The sequence below is a fragment of the Dermacentor silvarum genome, chromosome 10 (assembly GCF_013339745.2).
Source record: "Dermacentor silvarum isolate Dsil-2018 chromosome 10, BIME_Dsil_1.4, whole genome shotgun sequence".
NCBI lineage: Eukaryota > Metazoa > Arthropoda > Arachnida > Ixodida > Ixodidae > Dermacentor > Dermacentor silvarum.
In genome coordinates this window covers 27,952,688-27,967,527 of record NC_051163.1, presented here as the reverse complement: position 1 = coordinate 27,967,527, position 14,840 = coordinate 27,952,688, and the positions used below count along the sequence as shown (strand labels likewise).

General features: G+C 43.4%; 1 protein-coding gene and 1 long non-coding RNA gene across 2 annotated transcripts; both read right to left on the bottom strand.

Annotated features, from left to right (window-relative positions):
* Positions 1 to 3,952: 3,952 nt before the first annotated feature.
* LOC125940637 (uncharacterized) lies at positions 3,953 to 13,366 on the bottom strand. Its single transcript, XR_007463833.1, has 2 exons — positions 10,734 to 13,366; positions 3,953 to 10,660 (listed from the first exon to the last, which is right to left on the bottom strand). It is a non-coding gene; the product is annotated as an uncharacterized LOC125940637 (long non-coding RNA).
* Positions 13,367 to 13,369: 3 nt separating this feature from the next.
* On the bottom strand, positions 13,370 to 13,690 carry LOC119431248 (early growth response protein 1). Its single transcript, XM_049657506.1, has one exon. The coding sequence runs from the start codon at positions 13,688 to 13,690 to the stop codon at positions 13,370 to 13,372; it is 321 nt and encodes a 106-aa protein (XP_049513463.1).
* Between the last annotated feature and the right edge of the window lie 1,150 nt (positions 13,691 to 14,840).

Here is a 14,840-nt window from a genome sequence, read left to right as displayed (position 1 = left end):
GGTTAGTGCAACAAAGACGCCCATCAGGGACAATCAGTTTTAAACACAAGGTCATCAATCTTTCATCAGAAAAAACTACATGAATAGCCTCATGAACATTAGTGCCTGGTTGCAAACAAACTCTCCAAGAATGAATGGCTGCTGTATGACTAGCTTTCGCGAAAACGCTACATAAATGGTGGCAAAAAAAAAAAAAGACCAGGAGTTGCGCAAAAAAAAATAATGCCTGCTGAAGGACTTCTGTGCCATAGACGTGAAATGGCTCATTGCAAGGAAATGGTTGCATGGTTGTAACGTAAAAGAAAACTGCGACATAGCCGTACTGCCAGAAGCACTCATTGGAGACTACAAGAGAAAATAGCAGGTTGTCAAGTAGTAGACTTTTGCCATGAACCATAAACAAAGCTTGCATTACCCATTTTGTTTCTGCATTGCTTTCAACATTTTTGTCATCACACTTGATAATTAGCGATACTTTGTTTAGCAGACAGCAACCACACCTTAACAGTCGTTTGTTACAAAATATTCAGTTAGCTTTGAATATTAAAAAATGCCAAATACTAGTTACTTTTCAAATACGACGAATATTTGTCCACCCCGAGTAAATACATTTAAGGCTTGTATTACGCTTCTACGAGAGACATACCCAGAGGCCCTAGAATGTGGGAGGCCAAATATAGGAAATGTAAAGAAATTACGGCCGCAACTTAAGGGGAACTACAGTGAAAGCTCGATGATACGAATCTCACGGGGTCACGAAAAATATTCGTATTAGCCGAAATTCGTATAATCGAAACAATTAAAACTACAGTCGAATCTCGATAATTCGAACTCGAAGGGGCCCGAAAATTTGTTCGAATTAAAAGGACGTATTTTTGAAGTATTCGTGCACCATAGCACGATGCACGAACGGTGCGAGTCGTGAAATATCGCGGCGAGCAAGCGCATAGCAAGCGCGGGCCACGAAACTGCCCAGGCCGGCTAACGGTCGCTTCCCGATAACGGCAGAAAACGAAGCTTCAGGGAGCGGGCGGCGCCGGCACACGGGTGCGCGCGGAGACCGTCGAAGGTGAGGGAGGAGGGCGGCAGGGAAGCGGATTTGGCCGCGTCAACTCCGCCGCTTCTGTGGCTCCCCTCGCCCTCCCTCTCAACCACCGTGCTCTCAACTCCCTCGCAGCTTTCTCACCTTCGACTCCGTGCGCACATCTCCGTGCGCGCCCGCCGCCGTGCTGGCGCCAGCTTATTTTAGCCGCTCCCTGAAGTTTCGTTTTCTGCCGTTATCGGGAAGCGAGCGTTTGCGGGCGTGGGCAGTTTCGTTGGCCCGACTGCGCCTCCGCCGCTGCTTCCCTCTGCGCTGCTGCCGCAGCGTGCAAGGTCAACATGTGACTAGAAAATAGAGGAAGCATAGAGGAGAAGGGTTCACTGCCATTTTATCCGCGTGACGTCCCGTGGCTGGGACGTCGGCACTAGTGTGTGCTAGAATACGGTTGTCTAGAACACACTAGTCGGCACGAACACGCTTGTTCCGGTGCGATGCAGAAACGGCGACCTTGCAATTTGAGAGAGGGTGAAATTTCCGCCGCGGGTTCTTTTTTTTTTTCCCCGTTCCTTCGCGCGCGGCATTGAGGGGTCTCCCCTGAGCTTTTGCTCTACGGCGGTGTCGGAGCAATGCCGGTCGGAGGCGCCGCCGCGTGATTTGGCGCGCTGCTAAGAGCATTGTCGGTGCGCGGTATGTTCGAAATAAGCGTGTTCGAATTAACGAGATTCGACTGTAGCTAAATTAAAGAGTCAGAGGTGAACTCACTCAGGCACATGTACGTAAAAAACATTTATTTCTTGAAGAAAAGTCTCTAATGTCCTTCTATCTCGGTAGACAAACCTATCTCGGTAGACATAGCTCGCTGCGACTAGGTAAAATGGCGCAAACACAAAGAACGCGGCCCGAAACACAGCAGCCACTCCGTCCGATGGGCGGCCGCCGAAAAGGAGGAAAAGTACAAAAGCGCCACCGCTTCAAACTCTTCGCGCCCATTCGCGGAGTCCGCGCTGTCCGGCGCCGCGTCCGCGCCTCCGCACCAAAATAAAACGGGAGAAAGCGCGTGACTACGCACTGTTCTCTTTCGCGGCCGTCGGTGGGGCGGCGTTTATTCGCATCAACCGACGCAGGCCGGAAATCGATTCGTAACAACCGTTCTCTAGCACGTTGCAAAGTATTGGGGCTCGGCCGGGACCACAGAAAATTTCGTATCCGGAAATTCGTATTAGCCGTGATCGTATCATCGAGCTTTTACTGTATTGTGCTGCGACACATTATATAGTGGCTCCTTATTTAAATGACCAAACATAATATGAAAGGGTCAAATGGTATTGCCCATACAAAGCCATACAAGCTATCTATATGTATATATATACTAAGGAGTCTGAGAGCAGGAGCAGCTGTGGAGAGTGGCGTCCTCCTCTCCTATTGTCCAATCATTGCACCATTGAGCACCTGAATGGCACAGAGCGTTAGACTTTGTTGCAGGTGACGTGGCCTTTGTGCCCAGAGAACCCTGCACACCCAAATTATCTTATGCTCACGTGACTCGCCTTAAATGAACCCTTACTAGATAAATACAGATCGGCTATTTTCAAACTCCAAAGCTAGCTTATCACTTCACACTCCTCAAAAAACCAAAATACGGTCTCGTGAATGAGTTTTATTTAAAAATTTATTACCTACCCCATATATCCTCATAATTTTTGGATATTATAGACATTATGAGGTCTAGTTTAATATTGTAGCATTATTTTGTCAGACTTGTAAGTGGGAAATTGATGTTTTAAGGTGGACCAAGAAATTAAAATGACCTTGCATGACCTTGCCGAGAGCTTCCTATACAATGCTTTGCTTTAAAACATTAAGGAGCCATTGAAAATTGTGCTATTCCATAAAGAGGTCCGTGGGCTTAGACAGCTATGAGCCAATACTACATTTGCAAGCTTTATGTTAGTTTCTTTTTTGTTTTTTAAATGCAGAACATAGCTGCAGTCACTGGCACCAATTTTTTGCTCAAAATTCCGTGCTATATAATCTGGAGCATCCCATGGCACGCAGCAGTGTTTACGAAAGAGGTAGCCAAAATTAAGAAAATCAAATGACCTGTTCAATATCATGCGCTATTTCATTAAGAGGTCTGTGTGCTTTGGAGATAACTATGTAGCTACATTATACAGTCAAACCTCCATATAACAAGTTGTACTTGCAGCGAAAAACTTCGTCATATCGAGAATTTCGTTATATCGAGGTTTCGTTAATTCAAAAGAACTAAGATGGGGAAATAAAAATAAGTTAGTTACATCGTGAATTTCGTTAAATCGAGGTTCGTTATATCGAGGTTTGACTGTATGTACAGGTTTCATGTCATGATACATTGTTTGCTTTCACAGAACAGTGGTGCGTTCACTTGCATTACTTTGCCAGTCAACATATAGGAAGTCTAAAGTATCCACACACGTCCTGCAGCATGCCAATGAACCAACCAATGGGCATGAAACTGTGGTGGGTTAGGGAAAGACAGCTTTAAAATCATGCTTCATGCAACTCCCAGGTAGATGAAAATCTTTTCCTTTCAATACTTTCAGTTATGCCACCGTGTGGAAATTTGGTTCAATCACATGAGAACTTTGTAAGGTTTCGAGACCATTGGCCATCCCATTAGAGCTTGATCCATTACTGGAGCCAAGTTCCAGTATGACCGCAATGAACAACGTGGCTTGAAACAGATAGAACAGAAGCTGCATGTTATTTGTAGTGCTTTTATTTGTAGCAAATGACCAAGGAAGAAGCACTTGGCATGACAACAAAGAAACATCCACCTGGAAACAAGATCTGCTTTCAATGTGACCATACATGCAAAGACTGAAAATGAGAACATCTTGAACTGACAGAGTTTTCATCACGAGACTCCAGTTTCTTTTCAGTGAACTGCCAGGTTTTATTATCATTTATTGTCACCACATAGAGTAGATACATTTGCAAATATTCTCCATCTCTCATGAGAGTGTAAGCTGCAAATACTAAGTTTAAAAAATGTTGGCGTGATCTGAGCTTGCCAGTGGCACATTGTATTTACATATTCATGCCAACGAAGTCATCGGCTTTCTGTCTTAATCTGTCTTCCACAGATTGTGGGACACAATCTCAAAAGAAAAAGCAGTGAGTAGATCATAACTATACAAAACATTCCAAAATGCAGAATCAGTGACCCATATGCATTTTCTTACAGGGCCAATAAAGCACCAGCAACTACACAGTGAGTCATTCTAGCATGAGAATGAGCGAAATGTCCTGCAGTTTGCGAGGGACAAGAGTATTAAAATTGTAACGCTAACAGGGGAGGGTTTATTTATACAATTCAAATACTACTTAGGATTGCCACAATTCATGGAAGTGAAGCATGGAATCATCTAAATGATTGTGTGCTTGTACATGGTACAAACAATGCAGAGCATGAATGAACATTAATCCATTGGCAATCGTATCAGAATGGCATTCATACATTCAACATGCAGACAGTAACATTTGAAGTCAATTAGAGGACGCTTTCACTACCTCGTATATGAAGATGGAAAAAGACAGCTGAGCATAGATGTGGCCAGAAATGTGTGGCCATGCCACCTACGAAACGAGAATATGGCCAGTTTCAGGGCTCTGTCATCGGCCACAGAAGTTACAGTGGTATTTGCGAAAGACCTTAATTCCTGCAAAGCCATGGCACATTGTCTTGAATTCAAAGTGTCAATCTGTAATAGTATTACAACCTACACTAGCGATTAAATAAATTAGTAGCACCGTGCCTTAAAGGGACACTGAAGGCAAATATTAAGTCGCCGTGGACTTCTTAAATACCATTCCAGAAACCTTGCAACGCTTGTTTCGTGCCAAGAAAAGGCTTAGTTAACGAGAAATTGCATCTGAAGGTTTAAATACCTTGATCACAATTCAAATCTCCCGTCACCCAACTGAGTGGTGATGTTGCACATGCCATCACCACCCTTTACTGCCGTCGGTGAGTAAAACGGTGTCCGACAGACGGCGGTACGGTTGTTTGCACAAAATGCAAACATCCGGCCATGGAGAAACTGAGCCAAGAAAGAGCAGTGGATTTGCCGCTGCAGTTGCTTTTGGTCAAGTGGCGTGAATCGATTGGGCATCCCGCGACATCACATGGAAGTGGAATTCTCCACTACTTGCAGTTTGTGCGAGTTGCACGATCCAGCGAAACCAGCATAGCACTACGCGATCACGAAACTACTGGAACGCAAAAGTGCGGGCGGCGCACAGTCGAAGGAAAACGAGACCTTTCGACCGCCCATGTCGTCGTCAAGGGTAATGTCAATTAGTTGTTTTTCCTAAAAATGAAATAGAACTGAACAAGCAGCATTTTCTTTCGTCTTACATAATGCAATAAAATTATGTTTTTATAATGAGTGGTTCAGTACTAGTGAGAGAATTTAAAAGAGTGCCTTCATCATCGTGCAAGTACTTGAATGTCCCAAGGGAGTCTCTAAATTGTGTCCTGCATTTACCTCAAATTCTCGATTACTAAGGCTCTGTTCGCAATAATATTGACGCCTTAGAGATTCTTGAGTACTAATCGATCACTTTAGCTTGACTTAATATTTGTCTATAGTGTCCCTTTAACAGCATAAATTCACATTTGTCTTGGAATCTGTGTCTTAAACTTTCGTGAAGAAGTGTATGTATACAGGCCTGAACTCTGGGCCCAGATTTCCCCAATTTCTCTTACCAAAGTGTGATTTGCGATTAGCTAGTGCCTGGCCTTTCACCACGCCACTGTCTCGGTTGCAATCACAGTGGTTAATGTTTGTGTGCAGGTCAATGATGATCTGCAGTGTTTTACGGTACAGAGGTCATGGTAGCTCATCACCACAACGCACACATCGCAACATACCTATGTGGTAAATATGGGCCCCCTGCACTGGGATCAGAGGAGTAAATGGAACAAACAAGTGTGGTGGTGCTGTCAAATGAAAAGTTTTGGTGTAATGCCAACCAATCAGTGAGGCCAGACACAGTTCACACAACAATGTCACTGTAAAGCTTCAGCGGAGCCTCGTTAACCTTTGCTTTAACAAAAAGCGTAAGGAAATGCATAAAAAAAGAGCGACAAGATTACACCAACTACGTCAAGATTTGTAAACCCTTCACAAGGATGTAACTGTAGGCTCTTACACACAAAGCTAAACTACAACCTCTAAGAGTACCTGTGAAGGAAGCTTTAATGTCCTTCCTCTTGCTTATATCAGTAGCCATCTTGAAAACTCCTGCTGAGATGACTTGTGCTTTATAGCACTCATAATTCACAATGACTATAAAGTCATAGCCCTCATAAATAAAGCACACTGTGGGCTAAGTGAAGAATGGGGGTCGGAAGTTTCTGCCTGTCCACGGCCATCACAATGAAGTAACCACAACCTGTTGCCCTGTTTCAGCCAGTAAGCGAACAATGTAGTGAGTCAACCATCAATGGAGTAAAAACTGCAGTGCAGCCCTTGAAGAGCAGCTGCAATACTACAGATTCCCTATACAGTCAAACCTTGTAACCCATAAGACACGAAAATACTTATATTATAGCCAATATTCGGGCACAAAGCTAACTTCAAATTGCCATTCCTGCAAAACTGCACCACTTCACCGAGCACCACAACAATAACAAAATATATACATAATAAAAGCTCTATGCATGCACAGTTAAGTGAAACAAGATAATCAACCTGTCCAGTCAAGATGTTTTTGATGAGTGAGATTTGCCACTTCAAGCACTTTCTCTTCAGCAGACAATAGGCAATGTCTGCAACAGCCACATCGAAATAAAATTTACTTTTGTCTCACCCTGTTGATGTGTCAGTCAATTGACCCTTACAAACCGACATCGGGGAATAGCTCTGGCTTAAATGCAGTTTCAAAACTAATATGATACAGAAACTTACAAAAGCTTAGGTTAGCCACCTTGCAGCAGACAACAGCACACACTATTAAAAAGTGTATCAGGAAACTCTCAAACGAAATTGAGATAGTTTATCACTCTCCCCCATCACGTTTCACCTACAAGTACCAAGGATTTCACATTCCACATGCACAATCATCACATTATGTGTGCTACGACTGTTATGCAACTCTTGTACCATCTGCTTGAGATAATATCAACAGCCACAAAGGCAGTTGCAGGCTAAACTATGGTTAAATAAACGACTGGAGAACATTACACTTAGCCCTAAAAAAGTAAAAACAAGTGAGTAATGCGATGAGAGTGCCACCGCCTAAATACAGTCGAACTCAAATACAGTATAACAAACCTGGATAAAGCAAATTATTCATTACATTAAATGCATGAAACTTACTGACAGATACAAAATATCTCCCTCACAATGAAATGGACATTGGACGTATCGAACTCGGGGGGGCATTCACTGCCAGGTGAAGAGCCGCCTCGCCTTAAGTTTCTGAACTTACTTTTGCAGTGGATTTACTGCGCCAATACTACAAGAATATTAAGGGAAGTGGACTAGAACAGGTCTACAAAATTCTGCTAATCAAGAACGTCATTCTTAGTGACACTGAGGTACACTTTAAAAACACACGAAAAAAGTACTGCCTGCTAAGCAGAGCTTTGCTTTTAACAAATGAATTCCTTCCTCGCTTATCATCTCCACTGGAGATAACAAATTTGTATATAAGGAATGTTTCCCAAAATTTTGTGTTCTCTATTGGTGAGTTTGGGTAAATCGAATAGCCTGATATGTCGAACTATTCTTAGCGCACATGCCTGTTCGTTACAACTGAGTTCGACTGGATCGCATACCTGCCAAGTTCCAAGAAACTAAATCCGGGAGATCTTCCGACCGACAGTTACGCAACACGCCCTACCCCCGCCGACGTCTATATTTTCAAGTACTGACAGGGGAACTTCATTATAATTTTATTTACGGATATACAAGTGACCAAATGAACATCAAGGTCTCACTTTTGCAAGCATTTTGTTGTTGCTAATTTAGCCTTCAAAAATTCTTTAAAATTTAATTAAATTCTCGGGTCCTACATCCCACAACCACCATCTGATTATGAGGTATGCCGTAGTGGGGAACTCCGGATTAATTTATACCACCTGGCGTTCTTTAACGTGCACCCTATGGATGGCACACGGTCGTTTTTGCATTTCGCCGACAACGAAATGCAGCCGCCGCCGCCGCCGCCGCCGAGATTTGATCCCACGAACTCGTGCTTAGCAGCGCAATGCAAAAGCCACTGAGGCGGGTGGGTGCCAAAGCCACAATGGCGGGTGTTCCAAAATTCTGCAGATAATGTTTGATTGTAATAAATTCCATTTCTTTCACATTTTGCGAGGATGCCGTTTCCCAGTGTCTTAGACGAGCAACACATGGACGAGCAGCACTCGTATTTTTCCCGATGTTAAATTGCCGCTCGCACTCTGCATTGCTCTATGGTATCAACAAAATACCCAGCGTCACTTCGGCTGAACACTGCATTAAAATACTCGAAAATACCTTTTGCGCTAGTGCTCCTTGATTTTAAAGTCATGATTGACAGTAGGCGTACGCAATGCCAGAGCGGCTAACACCGAGGAGAACGATGGAGAGTCGAGAGTTGCTAGTTGCGGAACGCGGCATTCGCTCGCTAGCTTAATGAGAATAGGGCCACTAGGGCACCCAACAACCCCGTCAGCGGCTCCGAGGTTAACGAAATAGCGCATGTATAGGGTTTTCCCTACTAATCCAATTATGATGTGCTCGTAATGTTTTGCACGAAGAACTTCCAACTGGATTGGATTGGGTTGGATTCTTTTTCCCAATGTGACCTGACAAGGCGTTGGACGCGGGTAGAAATGGGACACAAGTGCAATTTCCGGGAGATTTTCCTGTCAACCGTACAACCGGAAGAAATGGTCCAAATCCGGGAGTCTCCCGGGTAATCAGGGAGACTTGGCAGGTATGGTATCACCATGCCACTAAAGTTCCACACCAAGCGCCATGCAGAAAAATGAAACTGAATGCTGGCATTCATGCGACTTATGAAATGCATGTTTTTGCAGCAAAGCTGTCAAGAGGAGTTCCACAGTGGTTCTTGCGTGGCCGTTTTGCAACTAGCCTTCACCTGGGAACATGCTGCTATTTGCAACCTTTTCAAGGTTACTGCTGAGGAGTCACAACATTTCAAAATAAGAAGTAAAAAAGTGTGAGGGATCATACCCTTATAGGAAAAACTAAGGCCATGCAGCTGCGTGCCATTGCGCATCTTTGAGACATGCCAAAGGGAGAACACAGTACCTTCAATCAAAAATGTTCCAAGACGAGATAATGTGAGTAATATCGCTTTCTAGGACATACTAAACATATATTTAAAGCAGTAGTCAATGAAAAAATGAGCATTTCATAATTAACAATGTGTATCAATCCATCTTGTAATATGCGCGCAATGTGTGTCAATTCATTCTGCAATACGTACTAATGTTGTTAAAAAAAAAGCTGCATCGTTCATGCTCCACTGTTTCAAGGTTTGCACGGCTTCAGTAAATGTTGCCGCCAGCATGTCGTCATCAGGATGTGCCACACATGTTGGCAAATGGCAATAGCTTGGGACATCACACTAACACAGCACGAGCAGTGCGCTTTCAATGGTCATGTGCCACAGACCGTGTGCCTAAGATGCGAGAAAAAGTAGTTTCCATCACCTTTAGGTTTCCCTTTTACATGACTGCAGCTAGTTTATAAAGGTATGACACCGGGTGTGCTGTCTTCACCAAAGTATTGCAAGTCGAGGGACGTGTATCAAATAAAAATTTTCTAACCAGTCTGGAAGCATGTAGAAGGATAAAATCGGAGTTCTGCAGTTTTCAGTTGGATGTGTGACTGACAGACTGCATCACTCAATTCGATGATGCGAGCCGAGGCGGTGAGGAAACTCTGTCTTTACAGCAAAACTGTTCCTGCTACTAAAATAATTTTTCCCGCTTGGAAAATTGTGCAAGCCAATTGCAAGACAACGAAAAGTTGAATCAGAGTGAAACACTGGAGGAATACAGTGGACGCTGCATTTCACCTACAGAGGAAGCTGTAAAGACGCAGGTCAATTACAGGAGGAGTAATCAGTTATTAAAGCCTCAGTAATTGAAAAGAACACTCAGTGGGCTGCTTGGAATGATTACCGTTACAGAAATAGAAGTCGGAAAATGTAGGGTGCGTACTTTGTAGGACATACCGGAGAAAACAAAGTAGGGAAGTGCGATGTACAGATCACGCAGACACAATAAAATATGCATATAAAGATATAAAAAGTCAGACCACAACAAAACGTTGCAGGAATACAGAAAACATTGCACATCATCACACGGAAGATCTCAGGTGTATCGCTTAATTCTGCGAGGCATGGAACATTACATACAGTTACTGCAGGGCCCACTAAAACATCTTGCAAAGGGGTGAAGTTCATTTAAGAACTATCACTAAAGCAGGAATATAAGTACTTGGATCTGAATCATTGTGCAAGGTACATACTCAATGAAAACCTAAGAAGCACAGGTTGCGCCCACAAAACCACACTTGTGCCTGTCCTTTGTGTCTCTACATTGCAGGACAGCTAATTCCTAAATGGCTGCAAAAATTTTTAATGCAATTTTGAGGTGATGCCAGAGTCTTCACGGGCAAAACACAGTTCTCACAAGATGTCGGTAATTAAAGAAATTTGCGTGCGGTGTGACGTCACGGAAGTGAGCGAACGTACTTTGCTGGTGTGCTCATACAAATTCTTTTCGAATTGGACAACGGTGTGTTTGCCACTGCTTTCTTAGACTGTCACAGTCAACAGCTGCATTCCTCTATCAGCCAATGTGGGCATCGCAAATTGCTTTACAAATTAAATGCTTTATTGCACACGTTACTTACGGCGGTATACACTCCGCAGTGCCAGATGAGATCACGTGAGCAACTGTGAGTCACAGGAATGAAGCAATGGCCAGAGAGCGCATCGCGTCATGGTGGCAAGATTCTTAGCAGTGAAAACAAGCAACAGCACTGGTCTTTCGTCAATGATTACAGCAAAGTCGCATATGTCTCATCCATTTTTCACTGCGCCACATGTTCCGTAAACTTCTGATGCCAACAGTATTACAATTCCGTAAACTCCACCTATGGAGACATCTAAATTGATGTACCATACACCACTATGAAATATACCACTAATTCACACGTAGGGCTTCCGCAAAGCCCTCGTAAGCATTGTGACAACACTGTAATATGATGTAACGTGTGGTTTATGGAACTATGCAACCTGCAATAAAAATTATGCTGCCTACAGTTGGTAGAAGTTGGCTTTCTCTCTTAAATGCATCGAATTTCATTCGAACCGGTTCAGCGGTTGTCCAACAAGAGCATTTCTACGTTTCACGTGCATTTGAATAGGGATACCAGAGGTGGCCACCGCAGTAAGGCCTCCTCTTAAAAACAGCACAATGGTCAGTAGTTGGTTCGATTCCGCCTGCTCGGATATGTTTTCTTATGAGCCATGCCTGACCCAAACTGTGGAGAACGCACAACCGAACACAATTGGCCCATTTCCTATAGTACTCAGTTTCATACTTAGCAGGCAACGCTGCAGATGCTATGCAAGTAGTGCGGTCAGAGAAGTCTCATACCGCGTGTTTCCCTAAAGAATAACTATTTCATGTATTACAATTTTATTCTGTAAATTTCCTTCTCATGATCACGGTCCCCGGTGAGTAATTGACCTAGATAAATGTACTCCTTTACAGACTGTAGAGGCTGACTGACAATTCTGAATTCTTGTTCCCTTGCCAGGCTATTGAACATTATCTTTGTCTTCTGCATATTAATCTTCAACCCCACTCTTACACTTTCTCGGTTAAGGCCCTCAATCATTTGTTGCAATTCGTCCCCATTGTTGCTGAATAGGACAATGTCATCTGCAAACCGAAGGTTGCCGAGATATTCACCGTTGATCCTCACTTCTAAGCCTTCCCAGTCTAAGAGCTTGAATACTTCTAAGCATGCAGTGAATAGCATTGAAGAGATTGTGTAACCTTGCCTGACCCCTTTCTTGATAGGTAACTTTCTACTTTTCTTGTTGAGAACCAAGGTTGCTGTGCAAACCTTGTAGATATTTGCGAAGATATTCACGTATGCCTCCTGTACTCCTTGAGTACGCAATGCCTCTATGACTGCTGGTATCTCTACTGAATAAAATACCTTTTCATAATCAATGAAAGACATATAGAGAGGATGATTGTACTCTGCAGATTTCTCGATTACTCACAGGGGACCCTGATCATGAGAATGAAATATGCAGAAGAATAAAATTGGGTTGGAGTGCATGCGGCAGGCATTATCAAATCCTGACTGGGAGCTTACCACTGTCGTTGAAAAGAAAAGTGTACAATCATTGCATTCCACCAGGGCTAAGATATGGGGCAGAGACTTTGAGGTTAACAAAGACGCTCGAGAACAAGTTAAGGACCGCACAAAGAGCGATCGAACGAAAAATGTTAGGCCTAACTTTAAGAGACGGGAAGAGAGCGGTGTGGATCAGAGAGCAAACGAGTATAGCCGATATTCTAGTTGACATTAAGAGGAAAACATTGAGCTGGGTAGGCCATGTAATGCGTTGGGTGGATAACCGGTGGACCATTAGAGTTACAGAATGGATACCAAGAGAAGGGAAGCGCAGTCGAGAACGGTAGAAAACTAGGTGAGGTAATGAAGTTAGGAAATTTGCAGGCGCAAGTTGATATCAGCTAGCGCAAGACAGGGGTAATTGGAGATGCAAGAAGAGGCCTTCGTCCTGCAGTGCACATAAATATAGGCTGATGATGATAATATTACAATTACAACAAGTGGGCGTAAGGCTACGTCAAACCACTTGCCAGTATTTGTATGGCTTGGTGCTCCCAGTATGCGACGCACTATGTTCTGGTCGCGAGCGCAAACGACGCACTGTGGCCGCTAGTCACAGAGACGCGTGACTCCGCTCGTTTGGGTGAAAAATAAGTTTCGATCTGTGACACCTTCCAAGTAACAAACGCATCATACTTGGCGACACAAAAGTACAAAACTTAGTATTACATCGAACTATGTGACGCACAGCTGTTTTATATGTGACGCACTGGTATTTTTGGGTTGCGAATGCCAGCAGTAAGGGAACTTTCTCTATCTTTCGTAGCACTGCCCGCTATGTGTGAAACTGTGTACATAGTTCATAAACTGCTCTTTGCAGCAGAGAAAATAAATAAGAACAGCTATGTACCATGCTAGAGTTCCCCGCAGCATCCTTGCGCTACAGCGACGAGCTGAATCCAAAATACGTGTGCTGCATTGCATGTTTCTTGAGTCCCTGCTGCTGGCTAAAGGTTCGCGGGCAAACCTCGCATCGGAAGGGTCTCTCCCCCGTGTGAGTTCGCATGTGGGTCGCCATGTTGTGCTTCAGGGCAAAGGTCATGGGGCAGAGGTGGCACTTGAACGGCTTCTCGCCCGTGTGGATCATCTGGTGGCGTTTCAGGTGCCAACGACTGGAGCTTGTGTAGTGGCACACCTCGCACCGAAACGGCCGATGTCGCGGCAGCGCCGTGCTCGGGAACGTCGCCCGCATCCTCGCCATTGCCTCGGCCCGGCCGGTGACGTGACTAGCTGGGGACGAGACTGAAATGTTTGGGGAAAAAATGAATGTGCATTCGGGAGGGTATGGTTTGGTAAAGTAAACCTCACACTTGCTTATGCAAAAATGGTCAAGACTTTCATACTATTATTCTGTAAAGTGGGTCAAGTAAGAAGTCACAAACCAAACGTGTACACATTACGGCATTTTGATATCACTTCTCACAGCAGAGCTAGAAAGCTCTGGACTCAATAGTCAAATATCAATATAACAAACATGGATTTAATTAACAAAGTAAATCTAAAATGTTTCTTGCTGATATCAGCATGCAATAAACATAAGCTTATAATGAATAGAGAATATGCCTTAGGTATTTTTGCATCAGATGCGACTTCGTCATAACGAAGTTTGACTGTATTTAAATATGTCAAGGTGTCTTCGCAGTTTCTTATGAAGTATTGAAAGCCTAAGTCAAAATCACTCAGTTAGAAACAATGGATACTTCTCTTTTAAATTTGATACTGACCACAAGGCCAAAATATGCCAAAAGGAGAAACATAGTGCGAGACAGTATGTAAAATACAGTAGTTAAATACAAGAAATAATAAGGAAGCACTGTGATTTATCCACAGTACTGAAGATGGAAATACACTTGTGGCTTAACACTACAAAGGCTCGAACTTGCAATTTTCAAGTTTCGGGAATGCACTCGGGTGTTTACATTCAGGCATCAGCATTTGTTCTGGACACAGTTTCTCAGTAAAACACAATGCAATAGTTTAATTCGAAATGCACATCTGCATTATACAGGGTGTGTTCAGAAAGTATTAAGACTATTGCCAGGAAACTAATTTATATTAACTTAATACAAACACTTAATATTATCTGCAAAATATGAACCTTTGGCATCGATACACCGTTGCCAGCGCTACTGCCAAGAGTAGTACACCTCCCGATAGGCAGCAGCTGGAACATCTTTTAGAACCTGCGTTGCAGCTGCTTCAACTTTGTTTAGGGTTCACGTCCATAATCTCCCGTTGTACTCTGCCCAAAAAGTTAGGGTCACTTTGCACATGCTTCAAAAGTTTGCGGAAAGTAATGTTTTTTTTTTTCTTTTTTTTTGCTCACCAAGTTAAAACCTTGGGAATCAATC